The sequence below is a fragment of the Rutilus rutilus genome (genome assembly GCF_951802725.1).
Source record: "Rutilus rutilus genome assembly, chromosome: 15".
In the NCBI taxonomy this organism is placed as follows: domain Eukaryota; kingdom Metazoa; phylum Chordata; class Actinopteri; order Cypriniformes; family Leuciscidae; genus Rutilus; species Rutilus rutilus.
Window position 1 is genome coordinate 26,121,090 of NC_140220.1, and position 15,291 is coordinate 26,136,380.

Here is a 15,291-nt window from a genome sequence, read left to right on the forward strand (position 1 = left end):
AAAAAAGAAAAGATTCATTACAAAAGGTCATGGGAATTCACTGGGAACCCTGTTGTAAGTTGTTGTGTTGAAGTGAAACAGAAATCTTGTCAGGCAGTGACCATAAAGGAAAGTCTGAAGTGTAATATTAATTTCTCATTGAGGTTTAGATGGTTGATGAAAACCGAGGCATGTCATTACGCGGTACGGTTTCTCTCACCTCACTTACCTGCGTCCATCTCCTCCACCTCCATATTGCTGCATGGCAGGCGAGAGAGAGCATGACACATGCTGACAGTAAGCTATGATTAAAACCATCACATCCTCCCAAGCATGCTACTGGTCAAACTTTGTGGGGATCTAGATCTATTATTTAAACTTTTTATTGTGTTTTTTATACATGCTCAGTGAAAGGAAAGAGCTGATTTGGATTCGCCTCGTCTGAATCGCTTAGAAGAATCATGATCCTTTTTGGCCCATAACATTACTTATAATAATGGATTCTACTGGCAAGATGAGTGCTGTTTCTGTCCTGCTGTATGCCAGCAATGAAGTCATAGTAATGCATTGGCATCACAAGCAGTTATAACTTTATGGTTGCGGAGAATGAGCAATCATTTAAAGACTTGTAACATGTATCATCATGTTAAAAATAAATTGATTCAACAAGTTACACACTTTTATTAGAAAGCACATCCCTATGCTCAAGAATGCTTGTAACTCACTAAGCAATGAAATCATTGGATGTTTGTGATTTTATATAAGGATACTGATCCTTATTGTCATAAGGATATTGATCTATTTTTTATAGATCAATATCCTTATGATAGTATGCAACCTGCTGGGCGTTATGTAAAATATCATGTAAATATATATTATTTTTAGACAGTATATTAAATGCACAATATTTAATGTGAACATCTGTTCATTAAGTCTTCTGCTTCACTTTAAGTTTTTCTACCTTAACTCTACTTTTTTAATTGTTCTAGATGTTTATTACTGTCACATATTCTCTGTTTCTGTTCAAAGACTTTTATATTCTTATTTTTATTTACTTTTTATATACTGAAAGTATTTTCAGTTCTCTGTTGTATGTGGGGCCATTAACACGACACCGTTTTCAACTAAAAACGGAAAACTTGTTATGCGTTTTGGCCGTTCATTTACATGACATGATTTACATGATTTGGGGGCCTGGAAACTCAAACTTTTGAAATTGGGTTTCAAATTGCTCGTTTTTGAAAACGCTACCGTTATTGTCTCTGTGAAAACAACAAAAACGCGAATTTGTGAACACGGTGATGTACATTACATGTTAGGCGGGTAGTGTTTCATTACAAAGTGACATTGCCAACTACTGGCCTGACAGTATAACACAGCCGTTTTAGTCGTTTGCGTGGATTCTTGTGAACAGGAATCATTTTGACAATGTTGTTGTCTGTATGTGAAACAGCAAAGGAAAAACTTCTCAGTTTTTAGTGCATTGTTGTTGTGTAAACATACCCATAGTTACTGATTTGGTTTCCTTTGCTTTGTTAATTAATTACGTTCACCTGTGTCTTGTTTGGTTCCTCATTCAGCCTTGTGTGCATATATAGGCTAAGGCCAGTCCAAAATTGTCATGCCCTTCACTTGCTAACTTCCCTCCGTCTCGTTCACTCGGATGTACGGATGCCCACTACTGGCGGACACTGCAATGGGCTGAATTGGAACGTCCTAAGCCCTTGATCACTTGGAATCAGCTATGGAGTTGATGTATTATTTAAATTTGTTTTTCCCTTTAAGAATTTGTTTAATGCAGCATCCAAATGTATATAGGTGTGTTTGGGTTGGTTAAAAAAATAATAATGCAACTATAGATCCACACCTTCACAGAACAGATTCTTTATTTGTTTTTGTGTTCCCCAAACCCCACCTGCTGTACCACTGACTATCTGCTAATCTGGATAATAAGAAAAAAATTCATCGTTTTGGTACTTTTGTAAATAAAGCTTTAACTGTACACAGAAATGCTTGAATGAAGTCATAATGAACTCTTTACATTCAATCTGCTGCTAAACGTGAAGACCTCCAAACTATTTCCATAACATTTCCAGGGCTCTGTTTGACTTTATATTAATAACCGTGTATGGAGAGACACTCAGAATAAAATGATTCACCATGTCTGTTAATCGGAACCAGAGCTGCGATGGCTAATGTGTTTCAGCGCTCCTACTGTGTGCCGAATCTCACACCATCTCCACTTTATGAGACATAATGTCACACTTGAGAGAGTGCGAACACATTAGCTGATTATATGAGACAGAATATTTTACAAATACTTTCACATCAGCATACAGATGGCCTTGAAGCTACCACACATGGACAACTGCTACAAAACTCACAATTTTATTTCAAGTGGGCAGCAAATCAACAAAGACAACAAACAAAGAAATATTGACTGAATTTGAGTGTATCTCAGGGGAAGTTATCTCTTTTTTAAAATTCTGTTTTCAGACATTTGCTAAGCTGCACTGCAGTCAAAAATGCTGCAATATACACCGTTCAAATGTTTGGGGTCAGTAAGATTTTTCAATAAACTTGTATTCAGCAATGATTCATTAAATTGGTCAAAATTGACCGTAAAAACATTTGTATTGTTACAAAAGATTTCTTTTTCAACTAAATACTGCTCTTTTTAACTCTCTAAGAATCACAGATTCCACAAAAATATTAAGCAGCACAACTTTTTTCAACATAAAAAATATTCAGAAATGTTTCATGAGCATCAAATCAGCATATTGTAATTATTTCTGAAGGATCATTTGACACTGAAGACTGAAAATTCAGCTTTGCCATCACATTTTAAAGTATATTAAACAAAAAAAAAAGTTTTAAACTGTAACAATATTTTACAATATTACTGTTTTTACTGTATTTCTGGTCAAATAAACGTCTTTCAAAAACATTAAAATAATCTCAGACACCAAACTTTTGAACGGTAGTGTTTTTTTTTTAACACAAGTCAGTTTTTTTTCTTTTTGTGAATACGTATAAGAGTATTTTAAAGGGTAAGTTATTATCAATAAGCATTCAATCTCCAATAAACACTATCCTGAATGAACAATCTCTGATGTCACAGACAGTTTTCTGTGAGGCTTACTATGTGTGATTAAAAGTGAGTAGAAGGGAAGAAACTTACCTTGAAAACGCATCATCGAGGCCATCTTCCGCATCCTGAGAATGAGAGAACATGCAATAACCATGTGAGCAAACACATCACAGATCACATCTATATCATACCTGCAGAACCAGAGAGTAACTTGAACAACGTCAGCACCAGCAAGCTCTGAAGAGTTACTCTAATGGCTCTTCTGTGACAGTCATTATCTGAGACCAGCAGACTGAAGATTCTAATTGGGTTTCAGAACCGCCTGAACAGTGGATGGAATACAATCAAAGCTGAAAAAAAAGTAATCAACAAAAGGCAGGCTGAACATGGTGTGCAGACAGAGAGCTTGACGGATCCAATATGGGTAGCTCTCCGCCTAGTGGTCATACGTTTAATCAATAAATACGGCATTAAAGCAGAGAATGCCACTTAGTGGTGACTATGTGCTTTATCAACAAGACAGGCCATGCTGACTGACAATATAATGGCAATTAGCCAGTGGCAATAGTAATTACCTTTTTTGTCATGGTGTCAAAACAACTGACCTTCATTTTGGAGCAGATACTCTGCATAATAGTGGCACTCTTTCAGAAAATTAATTAAAGTGAGGATTCAGATGACCAGGGCAGGCCAAAAGACAAACTAAATTTAATGTTATCAGAAAGGATTGCCTGGCATTTCAGCCATATTTAATCAAACAATATGGAAACGATTCAAAATAGACTCCCGGAAAAGCACTACTATCCTCTGAAGGGATATTTATTCTGTGTGAAATTAGTTAAGCTCTGAATGAAACACTAGCACTCTGAATATAGAGATTCGGTTCATTTTGCTGAACCCAAACAATTGCCCAAATATACATTACCATTTAAAAGTTTGGGCTCAGCATTTTAGAATGATTCAAATCAGCATATTAGAAAGATTTCTGAAGAATCATGTGACCCTGAAGACTGGAGTAATGATGCTGAAAATTCATTACATTTAAAAATATAGAGACTTCTTTCAAAAGCATTAAAACGTCCTACAGACCACCAAAACTTTTGAACGGTAGTGGTAGACAAAAAAAAAAAGGGTTAATGACATCATACCCAGGAGTCGTGTTTGATTGGCCGTCTCCTGGTGTTGCTGCGTGGAGATGGCGAAAGGAAGGATGGGAAGAAGGGCTTCCTCAGTTTGTGCTCCATCAGAGCCCGAGTCTTCTCCTCCTCTGTCACAAGGAAAGAACGAAAAGAAAGGGTATTCCCATGAATTGAACACAATTAAGACAAACATTAAGCAAACCATTGTGTTTAAACCAATAAATGTACCTGAAACACGGTTTGGTTCAGATTCAGGCTGAGATTCAGGGTCTGAACAGGAGTAGCATGTGCGAACTTTCTTGCTTTTGTCTGCAATGGAAAAATGAAGACAGGGATATTTGTTTTCCATGTGTAGCCTATATAAACAAACGTGGCAAAAAACCCTCACCTTCTTGTGCGATTTCCCACATATCTAGAGCTACTTTAAAAGCTTGCGCAACTGTCAGAGTCACAGCCTGAGCCTGTGGAAAACACATGAACGCACAAAATCAGAGGGTTTCTGAAGGTTGTCCACTAGATGGCGCTAGATACCTACTATAGATACGGGTCAAGAGAAAAGGCTGTGGCTTACACAATAACCTGTTTGTCAAGTACAATCACCTAAAAACTGTAGCGAAAAAATAGGTAATGATTAATAAGGAAACATAACATGGTGAAGAAGGATTGCAATACTACCAAAATGGAAAAGTTTTAACAAACAATGTGCATATGCGTGGGAATTAGGCCTATATGTTTTGCCATCTGTTACTGTGCTTCCAAATATATTCATGATGTGCATCTGAACACACTTACTATTTTCTTTTTTTGGCAGAGGAAGGCATGGCACTCCAGAGTTTCATTGAACTGGCTTTGGGAGACGTAGGCAAATACCTTATCCTGAGTTTTGTCTGTTGTGCAGTAAGATATTCTGCAGAGGTGAGAAATAAAAGCTTTTCACTGTGGACTGTATTTGTTCATAAAGACTCATATAATTAAATAACATTTCCAGGAATGAATAATCTACTGGCAGAGACTTGGTTATGACTCTTTTTTTTTTTTTTTATCTTTCAATAACGTCAATGGAAGTGTGTGAAAATCATCAGCTTTATTTTACAGAGACAATGCAACAAACTGTTTGAAGTGTCAGTGATAATGACGCTCTTCTTTAATTTATCATTTCTAACTTTTAACTGCAGTAATAATTGCATCGGCCAATTAAAGTACGGTCATTTAAAGTCTGCAAACCAACCCAGATGATTCCTGTTGAGAACAGATTTGTATTTTAAAAAAGTAACATGGGTTTGTAATCTCTCAGATCCCTTAGAAAACTCATGAAAAACCAATTCAGAGCCAAAACAGAAGTGAGATGGTAAAGTATATGGTTGAACTGTAATAAGACATATTTCTGCATTTAAAGGAATAGTGCACCCAAAAAATCATCGTTTCAAACAAATTATTTTCTGTGGAACACAAAAGAAGATATTTTGAAGAACATTTACACTGCTCTCTTCCATACAATGAAGTGTTCCTGTAGCCTAAATAGTAGAGCATGGATTCAGCTTCAACATTCTGTATTTATGTTCCACAGAAAAAAGAACCTAAAAGGACATTTTCATTTTCTTTCTTCTTTTTTGTCATTTTAGGAAAAGGACCTGAATTTAGAGCACCAAACCAAAAGAGCTTGTGTGAAATAATGAGATACATTAGGGAAGACAGAGCTCTGATCTCACTTCATCTACAATTGTTAATGCACTACTTCTGATGCACGACCTAAATAGAAATGCCCAAGACTCTCTATTCCCTTTCTCCCTCCCCTTTCTCTCTCTGAACATGGGGGGTGTGGTGAATTATCATTTATTCCAGTCTGTGGTGCATTGCACAACTTCATTATTGAAGAGCGTGACACTGAGAGGGAAGGAAATGGTAAATGGCCCGAATTTAGCTTGTTTGTAGCTCCTTTTGAACTGAATTAAAGGAGGAGGAAATTTTATCATAAACAACCTCAGCTATGCTGAAATGACCCTTTCAATCTTTGCTTTTGCAGGAACTCAAATAGAACATTTTTGAAAGTACCGTAGCTCAATACGTGAAAGTGAACACTTTTTTTTTTTTTTCAGTCCTCAAATTTGTTTGGCTGAGCGGCATTATAGATGATATAGTGTGTATACAGTTCAACAACAGTGTTTGTATCACTCCACTTGTCTGTGAGTTCTACAGGTAGGGATTTTTCATTTACTCTTTCTGCATTGTTATGCAAGTAGGTGGTGACAAGTGACGTCTTTATTAGTGAGTCACTGAATCATTCACTCAACCGATTAAATCAAAATCACTGAATCATTTTGAAATATAACACCACTCCTGTGTGCCGCTGGAAGATGCGCAATTTAGCAACATTTGATTTTGCTGTGGAACTATTTTCTTTTTTGGGGGGTTGGCGGAGCTAAAAACAAAGTAAATGTCTAAAATGAAAGGTACTCAATATTAACTTTTTGTTTAATGAGCAATTTTATTTATTTTTATTGTCAATGTGTTCTCAGACCTATCTGTTATCAGATCATGTTGTACTGTAAATGAATGGGAAAACGCAACACAAAGAAACTGAATCCAGGCCAAGTGAAAAGCAGAGATAAAGTAAAATGGCAATGCACAAAGTGAGTTTGGCCTTAACATGAATGCTTTCTGCTTTAGGCAAGGAAGAGACACACGCTTGTTAAATTTCAACAAATACATATAGAGCCTCAGTCAGGCCACGTACATTGTAAATAGAAATAATAATAATAATAGGAGCCTTCACATAAGCAACTCAAGGGTAACAAACATGACCTTGTGGCCCTGACTAGCATAAGAGCCTATTATAACCTTGGCAGTGTTTGCATTGGCAGTGGCACAGATTGCTCCCTCAGTGATGCCCTATTGGCTCCCTTCTCTTGCCGAACACATTACAGTGGAATATGACATTCCCAGAATGGGGGGAGCCAAAGTGGGGTTTAATCTTTTCATGAACCCCCATACAGTTAATGCGGGACCGTAGTGAATCTCATTACACAAATCACTGTGCAAGATTTGTGGCTTAGGAAAATAAAGTAGTGCACACAGATGTTTTCTTTTCAAGAGACAAGCTGTCAGTAGTGGCAGTAGTGAAAGTGATATTTATTTGCATAAAAAGGCACATAAAAATCCTAAATTGCAGTGAGCATTGACGGAAATGAAACAAAAAAATGAAATAAAGACCCAGAATGCCCTTCAAACCTTTACAATTTCTGATGTAATAAAGCTGACAGCTCCTACTGAGCCTAGACAAACAACATCATCTCCTATTTTTCACTAAAAATAGAACGGCTGTGTTTTTTCATCATTATTTGTATATTCAGCTGTGGGGGGTGGGGTGGGGAATCAAAGGAGTGAATAAAGATGAGGAAAAGTGTTCATATCATCAGCACTATGTTTCATTCTTTTGAAACCCCCACCACTTCATTCAAGATGCTCTCGTTTATTTTGCTGTCAGTGAAAAGGCAGAGAATACCCACGATTCTCTGCTTCACCCTCCAAACGGTTGTCCAAGACCCCCTCAGGGTCTGGGTTGAAATAGCATTTATTATAGCATCCCGACTGAACTGTGATTTTACGGTCCCCTGGTACTTGTGTTTACTCTCCAGCCTCCTTTGAAAGTCAAACCGAGGCTGTATGATCAAAGTCTACACTGATTACATTCTGCTGTATAAGACCCATCGCTCCAGGGTCTATTCTCTATTTTGAGGTGTGCTTTACCTGGATAAGGCTAATAATACAGACATAAGAAAATAAGATGAAACTCTGTGCGGTTGAGAGCAGTTTGTCCTCTACGTGAGCTCACAGAATTCCTTGTCTTACACAGGAATCCATATGCCATCACACTAAATAGCCAGAAGCCCACAGAGCATCTCTGAAGGGAGCGGCGCAGGACAGTGCCACGGATGGAGGAGTTCCAGGTACAAGGACAGAGTGTTTTGTGTCAGACCTGATGCTCTGCTGCTAAAAAAAAATTAATTAGTAATTTGGGTTTCAATACCATTAACCATTAAAAAAAATTATATATATATATATATACTTAAAACAAAATACATTTATGTTAAGACTATTCAGTATCTATATTTGGAAAATATATTTTGTAAGTGTAAACCTAAAATAAATACTGTTTAGAACAAAAGACAAAGATAATATAAAAAAACCCATCAAGAGATTAATTCAAATGATATACGATTTTGCTTTTCAAATAAATGTATTTTGCTTTAATTACCCTTTTAATTTTACATAAGGATATTCAGTATCTTGAATTAAGTTCATTATAACCCTCTGGAATCATTCTCATGTTGTAGTGTAAACTTCAATAAATAGTTCTTAGAACAAGCAGAAACTAAATAAGAAATAAGAAAAAAATAATGCACTTATCAAAAACATTTATTTTACTTTAATTACATTTTAATATTACATTCATTTGTTTTAAAGACTAGAGAGAAAGTATCTTGAATTAAAGGGATAGTTCACTGAAAAATGAAAATTCTGTCATCGTTTACTCACCCTCAAGTTGTTCCAAACCTGTATGAATTTCTTTCTTCAGCTGAACACAAAATAAGATATTTTGAAGAATGTCAGTGGCCAAACAGTGATGGACCCCATTGACTTCCATAGTATGGAAGTCAATGGGGTCTTCAAAATATCTTCTTTTGTGTTCAGCTGAAGAAAGAAATTCATACAGGTTTGGAACAACTTAAGGGTGAGTAAATGATGACAGAATTTTAATTTTTCGGTGAACTATCCCTTAATAATTTTTCTTATTTTAATGTTGGTTTGTCCCTGTTTTAAGTGTAAACATCAATAAATAATGCTTAGAAAATAATATAAAATTTTATGTAGGGTGAATAGTGGTAAAGTGGGACAATGGGTAAAGTGGGACAGTTAAGCTTTTTAATTTCTATCTTTACATGTAAATTATTCCATTACTAAAAATCAACACTGAGCTCATCATAAGCAAGTATGTGATAAAAAAATATAGATTCTGTGGCTATGACATCACTTCCGGGGGTGTGGCACACCATATTCAACAACCTTACAGTGAATCGTGATGTAAAGTAAAATGACATAGCATTCTGAGGTTAATAATGTTACGATTATAAAAATTAAAACACTCATGGATCATTTGTAATTGTTACATATTTTGTTATAGGATGTAATGGTGAATCAGAATTTGTCAAAATCACATTCATATTAATCTTTTTTTGTTGTTTTTTATGTGATTTTGACACTGTCCCAGTTTGCCAATAGCGTATTGTTAAACTTCGACAGGGTATTACTGGCAAACTGGGACAGCCATTTAAGTCATTCTAATGGGGGAATTGAGTTCCCTTTTTGTATGCCCCTCATACATTTAGTTATAGCTAGCTAGATATTTTAACAAAAATTGTAAACTGATTTTAAAAACAAATGCAAATTCCAAAAAAAAGAAAAAAAAAAGAAAAAGAAAGATGAATGATACAAGCTTGGATGGCTGGGACATTTGCAATATTTGCAAAAAACTTTTCAACAATAAGAAATGAAACTTAGCCTGTGTGGAATAAAATTAGCCTATACGAAGAAATGTTTAAGAAGATTTCTATTTTTTAAATTTATATGAAATAAACTAAACCCAATACAAAATATTGTGGACAGGTGAGGGAGGGAGGGGTGGAAAGAAACTGCACCCCTCCTTAAAAAAAGTGATTTTTATTATTGTTGTTGTTTATATTGTTATTGTGTATTTAATTCATTGGGTCTACATTTGAATAACAATTTAATGTGTTTGAAGTGTCCCAGTTTGCCAATAAAGGTGTCCCAGTTTGACAGTAGCACCTGGAAAAATGTGGTTTGGGGTCCATGTGTGTTTGAGGAAGAGTCATCCATCCTGTGTTTAATGTTTCTTTATTTTTTATTCTGTATAGTAGAGTAGAGCACTTAAGCTATTTAGAATTGTATCATATGAGGGGCTAAGACATTTGGATCATAATAAAACATTATGCAGAAGGTAAATTATCAGAAAGTGTCCCACTTTACCACTATTCACCCTAACTTGTGCAATTTTGCATCTCAAATAAATTGAGGCCGATTTACTTAGCATTTGAATGTTACTGGAATACAAGAAAAAAGTGATTATATAAATGGTAAAAGAGACAGGGACAGAGTGTGCGTGGTTTATGTACTGTATGAGAGATAATGTGAAAGAGAGAAAGGAGGGATAGAGAAAAGAATAAAACGAAGGATGTGGGATAAGTTTTTTTATAATTTTTTTTATGGGAGAGGATTAAAGAGATGCGTGATTCCCGTGACTGTGTCTCTGCTGTAGCTGATAAGGGGGATCAGCATGGGGCTCCTCTCCGCACTCTAAAGCACCCCACATGCCCACTGAACAAATCACCTCCCTCTAACAGAGGGCTATACTCTCTAAAATGTATGAATACCATGAAGCATATCACCTCTTGCATCAATATTTGTTTGACACACTCAAATGTTAATGATTCACTTGTTAGTGATCTCACTGCAGTGTTCATGTTGTTCTACAGACCTTGACTGACTAAAAATCTTTAAACAACTGATTTGGAGGGAGTGAAGTTTGCAATAATTGACTCAATGGTTTTTAAAAACAAGAAATGCTTTGTCAGCTTCATGTGGTTTGAATCAGCTGGGTTTGACAAAAATATTATTTAATACGTACTAAATACAATGCAAACCCCCCCCCCCCCCCCCCAATATAACTGTTATAAAATGTATACAGATTTTATAAATAATCCATAAATCATACAGTAAATCATGTTTAAGGTTCGATCAGGTACAAGTACACTGTTTAAAAGTTTGGGGTCAGCAATTTAAAAAACTATATTTTTATTTAGCAATTAAATTGATCAAAGTGACAAAAACTTTGCTAAATTCATAGAAAAAATAATATTTCAAATAAATACTGTTCTTTTGATCTTACTATTCATCATATTTCCATAAAAGCATTAAGCAGAACATTATTTTCAACATTGATAATAATAATAATGATGATGATTCATCAAATCAACATATTAGAATGATTTCTGAAGGATCATGTGACTCTAAAGACTAATGATGCTGAAAATTCAGCTTTGTCAGCACAGGAATAAATTACATTTTTAAATATATTGCAATAGAAAAGTTATTTTAAATTGTAATAATATTTCACAATATTACTGTTTTTACTGTATTTCTGAGCAAATAAATGGGTAAAACTTTACAATCAGCTCAAATTTGTTAAAATTTGTTCATGCATTAACTAGCATGAATTAACAATAAGCTAATTCTCTTCTAATAGTCTTCTTATAGCATTTATTAAAAATAGTTAAAATTATTATAATGTTGAGATTAACATGAACAAAAATTAAGAAATGCTGTAAAAGTATTGTTCATTGTTATTTCGTGTTAACTAATGTAGTTAACGAATGTTAACAAATGAAACCTTACTGTAAATCGTTTTTTCCTTGTTTTTGGTGTGGTTTTATACCTGTAAATGGAAACGTCCTCAATGAGGTCATTGGTCTCTGTGTCTGACATGATGATTCCCTTGGGGGAGACAGTGAGGGTCACTTTCCGAAACTTCTTTGCACTGGCCCGAGCCTGCATGTGGTTGACAAGGATAAACAATTTGTGTGAACCCTGGTCAAACATCTTTGTCATAGTCAACATTGAAATGTCACTCATAACTCACTGACCAAGAACAATAACCAGAAAAGGTCAGCGAAATCTGTGTGGACTATTAAATCCAACTCCATGGGTACAAGAGCTGAAAAGAGATGACGCTTAATATATAAAATTCATCTTCTGCCTTGTTTAAGTGGTGTTGCTGTGACCCCCGCATATGAACACACTGGTACATCAATGCAGTGTGCTGGCAGAAAGAAAAGAGGCCCACACATAGAGAGAGAGAGAGAGAGAGAGAGAGAGAGGGGACTCGTCAAGGACAAAGGGAAATCAGGCAAAGCATATCTGGAGGGTCTTTCTCCCTTCCCAGGAGACAGTAAATACTGATTTAAAACACAAATGAAACTCATCTCAAAGATTCACAGTCTTGACAATTAGTTTGTAGAGAGAGTTGTCTCGTTATGATTCGACTGTGCTGTCAAAGGAAGAAAAATCTCTTTTTCCATTTGCTTTCTAAAGAACAAGGAACTATACTGTGTATTTTAATAGGAAACAGACTGTACTGAAAGGCTGACTCTTGTGTTCAGTACAAAATTTTATCACTAAAAAGTAACTTTGTGAGGCCCTAAACTATTGATCACAAAAGCTTTTTCTGTTTTGATCTGTTAATTAGTTTGATACTAATGAGAAGCTTGTTCTAGTTCTTCTTGCGTCTTCAAGTAGCTCATTATTATTAATATATAATAATAATACTTATCATATATTATTATTATTATTATTATGTGACAACATATACATTTTATACCACTACAAATTGCCAAAGGCATAAAAAAAACGATTTGAGTAAGATTTTGTGCCGACTTGGCTCATGATCATTCCTCACTATCCTCAAGTCCCTTGACCCGCTTTTCCTCTGATGACTGACCGTGGTTACAATCCTCCTGATGGCAGCCACTGCCATGTCTTCTCCTTTAGGTTGGCCGACCAGAGTCATGCCGAGATACTTCACATTGAACACCATCCCTTCCAGGAGTGTTTCCTTGGTGTCCGTCCAGTTCTCTGGAAGCTCTAAAACACAAAATAAAACATTTTCCTTTATGAGTGAACTACCCCTTTAAGAAACAAACTAAATGTTCAAGGCTTCAAATATCAAAGGCTCAAAACAAACTGCCTGAATTGTGGATTTATTGATTAACACCGCAGGATATCACAGGAAAGAAGCCTTTAAGCCATAACGGAATGATTACTTTTTTTGATGCAATAAATAATCCATTCGCTAATTATGTTTTTCAGATAAAAATACGTCCATTGAACATAGATGGTAGGTTTCACACCTTTCCATTAGGAGAAGTGGGGCTCATTCCCATGTAAGGAGAACTGTGCCACACACTGAGCTTTAAATAGCTTTCCGGTCCCATTTGAATCCAATACAAAGCCCTGCGGAGTGTAGAGCTGGATCGAAAGATATGCAGAATGAACCTGGACGTCCACTGCCCTGCTAGTGCAGTTCTGAAGCAAAAATCTATATAAAGCAAGCACTGAAGTGATGGACCTTAAGCAATTGTTAGCCATATCAGAGTGAATTATTGATTATTATGCTTTCAAAACGACAAAGATTCTTTATTATTTTATTTTATATAAATTTATTATGGCCGAAAAAAACATCAGAACTGCAGGAATAGAGCATTGAAAATAGTGCTTCCTTGATAATTTATATTTATCGTGACAGGTAAGCCAAAGTTTCAGACAGCAGTAAACTCTTTAAAAAGTTCTTCTTATGACCTGCTAGCCTGACTACGTCAGACTTCTTACTTCCGCTCATTTTCATTTCGCTTCTGTACTCAGTCTGAGACAGCGTAATAGCTTTCCGTTTTCCTCCGGCCTGAACACAGCCGGCCAATCAACGAACAGAGGGCGGGCTGAGAGCCGTGACGTAGACACGGTTGTACCGTGGATGCGTAGATTTACTTCACATAATCTGCAAAAGTCGTTCACAGCCATGTTCACTCCGGTTTTGTTTTCGCATCATACTACATGTGTTTACAGTGGAAGTTAGATGCGGCTGAGCATGCGCATAACACACGCCATAACCAAACGTTATGTGATTGGCTTACGGGAACCAATGATTTTAAACTTCAGACAAGCGCCTCCCCGCGAGAAAGAAAACGCTTTTCAATTATGCCATGCCAGACTCTGTCTACGAAGCAAAGCGAAGTAGCAGAGTTTGGTATTACCAGGCTAATGACCTACTGTAGCTCATTAGAAAACAAAATGTAAATATATATATATGGCATATATATATATATATATATACACACACACACACATATTACATTAGTCCTAATAATGTGTAATAATAACAACAAGGGTTGTCAAGCTATTATTACATGAAATGCTGATTCATTAATTAATCGAAAATTAATTGCACATACAATTTGGCTGAAAAATGACCCACCAAAAGATCATTTAAAGTCATTATTGTGTTAAATGAGAAAAGCATCAAATAGACATCAGAAAAAAAAAAGAAGGTTTTATTTGATTCAACATAGAATTTATTACACATAAAATCTTAGGCCACAACAACCATGTGGCCTTTTTTCAGAGACTGCATCTGAATACAGTTCAGTTACTCAGTAACTGATTACTTCTATGTTCCTTTGCCTAAAAAGGTAACTATGGAGGACAGAAACTCATTTAATCTGACAGTGTCCTGTGTCCTGTTCTGACAGCTCTGCTCGGAGCCATCTGGCTCTCCCAGCAGCACCAGCTGTTTGAGGCCAGGAAGACAACACCACCATCATGGCTTTCTCAACTGTAAGTCAATTATTAACCTAAGAAGACACTAAATCTATCTCAGCACTCAATAGGCAGGAAAACTAACAGTCAATGCTCACTCAGCACTGCAGCCATTTCTAAATGACATGTTATAGCCTATTTAAGATGAGCTGCAGGGCATGGCAACACAACAGAAGTAGCCAAAAGAAGCCAGGAAAGCTCTTAGGGTTACTTGCTGGCATGTATAATCTCCTTGAGCTGTTGCAGCACATTTGTCGTGCTGAAATCCCTGAAAGTGGGAATGCTGACACACATAAAACTTGGGCGCCAATAAAGAATCGCTCTGTAACTAGTATCTCTCTGTAACTTGAGGGATGTACCATACGTTCACCAGGCTGCTGAATGAATAATTGATCAAATTTTTGTGTTGATGCTCCAGGCCTTCACTCAGATTGAAGTAGGACATGTTTATGGTCATAAAACTTTGCAGAGGTTATGACAATAAAGTAAAGCAAATAATGCAAAACAGGCCATGGGCTGATGGTAATTGGATTCTCAGGTTTAGCCAAGAGCAGGTTGCAATGTGAAATAAAAAGCAGGCAGTATTGTGTGTTTGGCATGAAAGTGGCATTTTTAACAGCACTTAATGTGACGTCTGGG

The 15,291-nt window shown here is 36.1% G+C and overlaps 1 protein-coding gene across 4 annotated transcripts in view; it reads right to left on the reverse strand.

Moving 5' to 3' along the window:
- LOC311304978 (low density lipoprotein receptor adapter protein 1) overlaps nt 1-15,291 on the reverse strand; it is a 37,127-nt gene that overhangs the window by 2,780 nt on the left and 19,056 nt on the right. For 2 of the 4 annotated variants that reach the window (XM_084432386.1, XM_084432389.1), the window contains 7 exons: nt 12,782-12,924; nt 11,720-11,832; nt 5,002-5,116; nt 4,598-4,670; nt 4,438-4,518; nt 4,219-4,337; nt 3,161-3,195 (listed from right to left, as the gene is read on the reverse strand). In XM_084432386.1, the coding sequence (XP_084288512.1) occupies nt 3,161-3,195; nt 4,219-4,337; nt 4,438-4,518; nt 4,598-4,670; nt 5,002-5,116; nt 11,720-11,832; nt 12,782-12,924 (679 nt within the window). Of the gene's footprint in view, nt 1-199; nt 238-3,160; nt 3,196-4,218; nt 4,338-4,437; nt 4,519-4,597; nt 4,671-5,001; nt 5,117-11,719; nt 11,833-12,781; nt 12,925-15,291 lie in introns of all 4 variants that reach the window. The other 2 variants (XM_084432387.1, XM_084432388.1) reach the window with 2 other exon arrangements.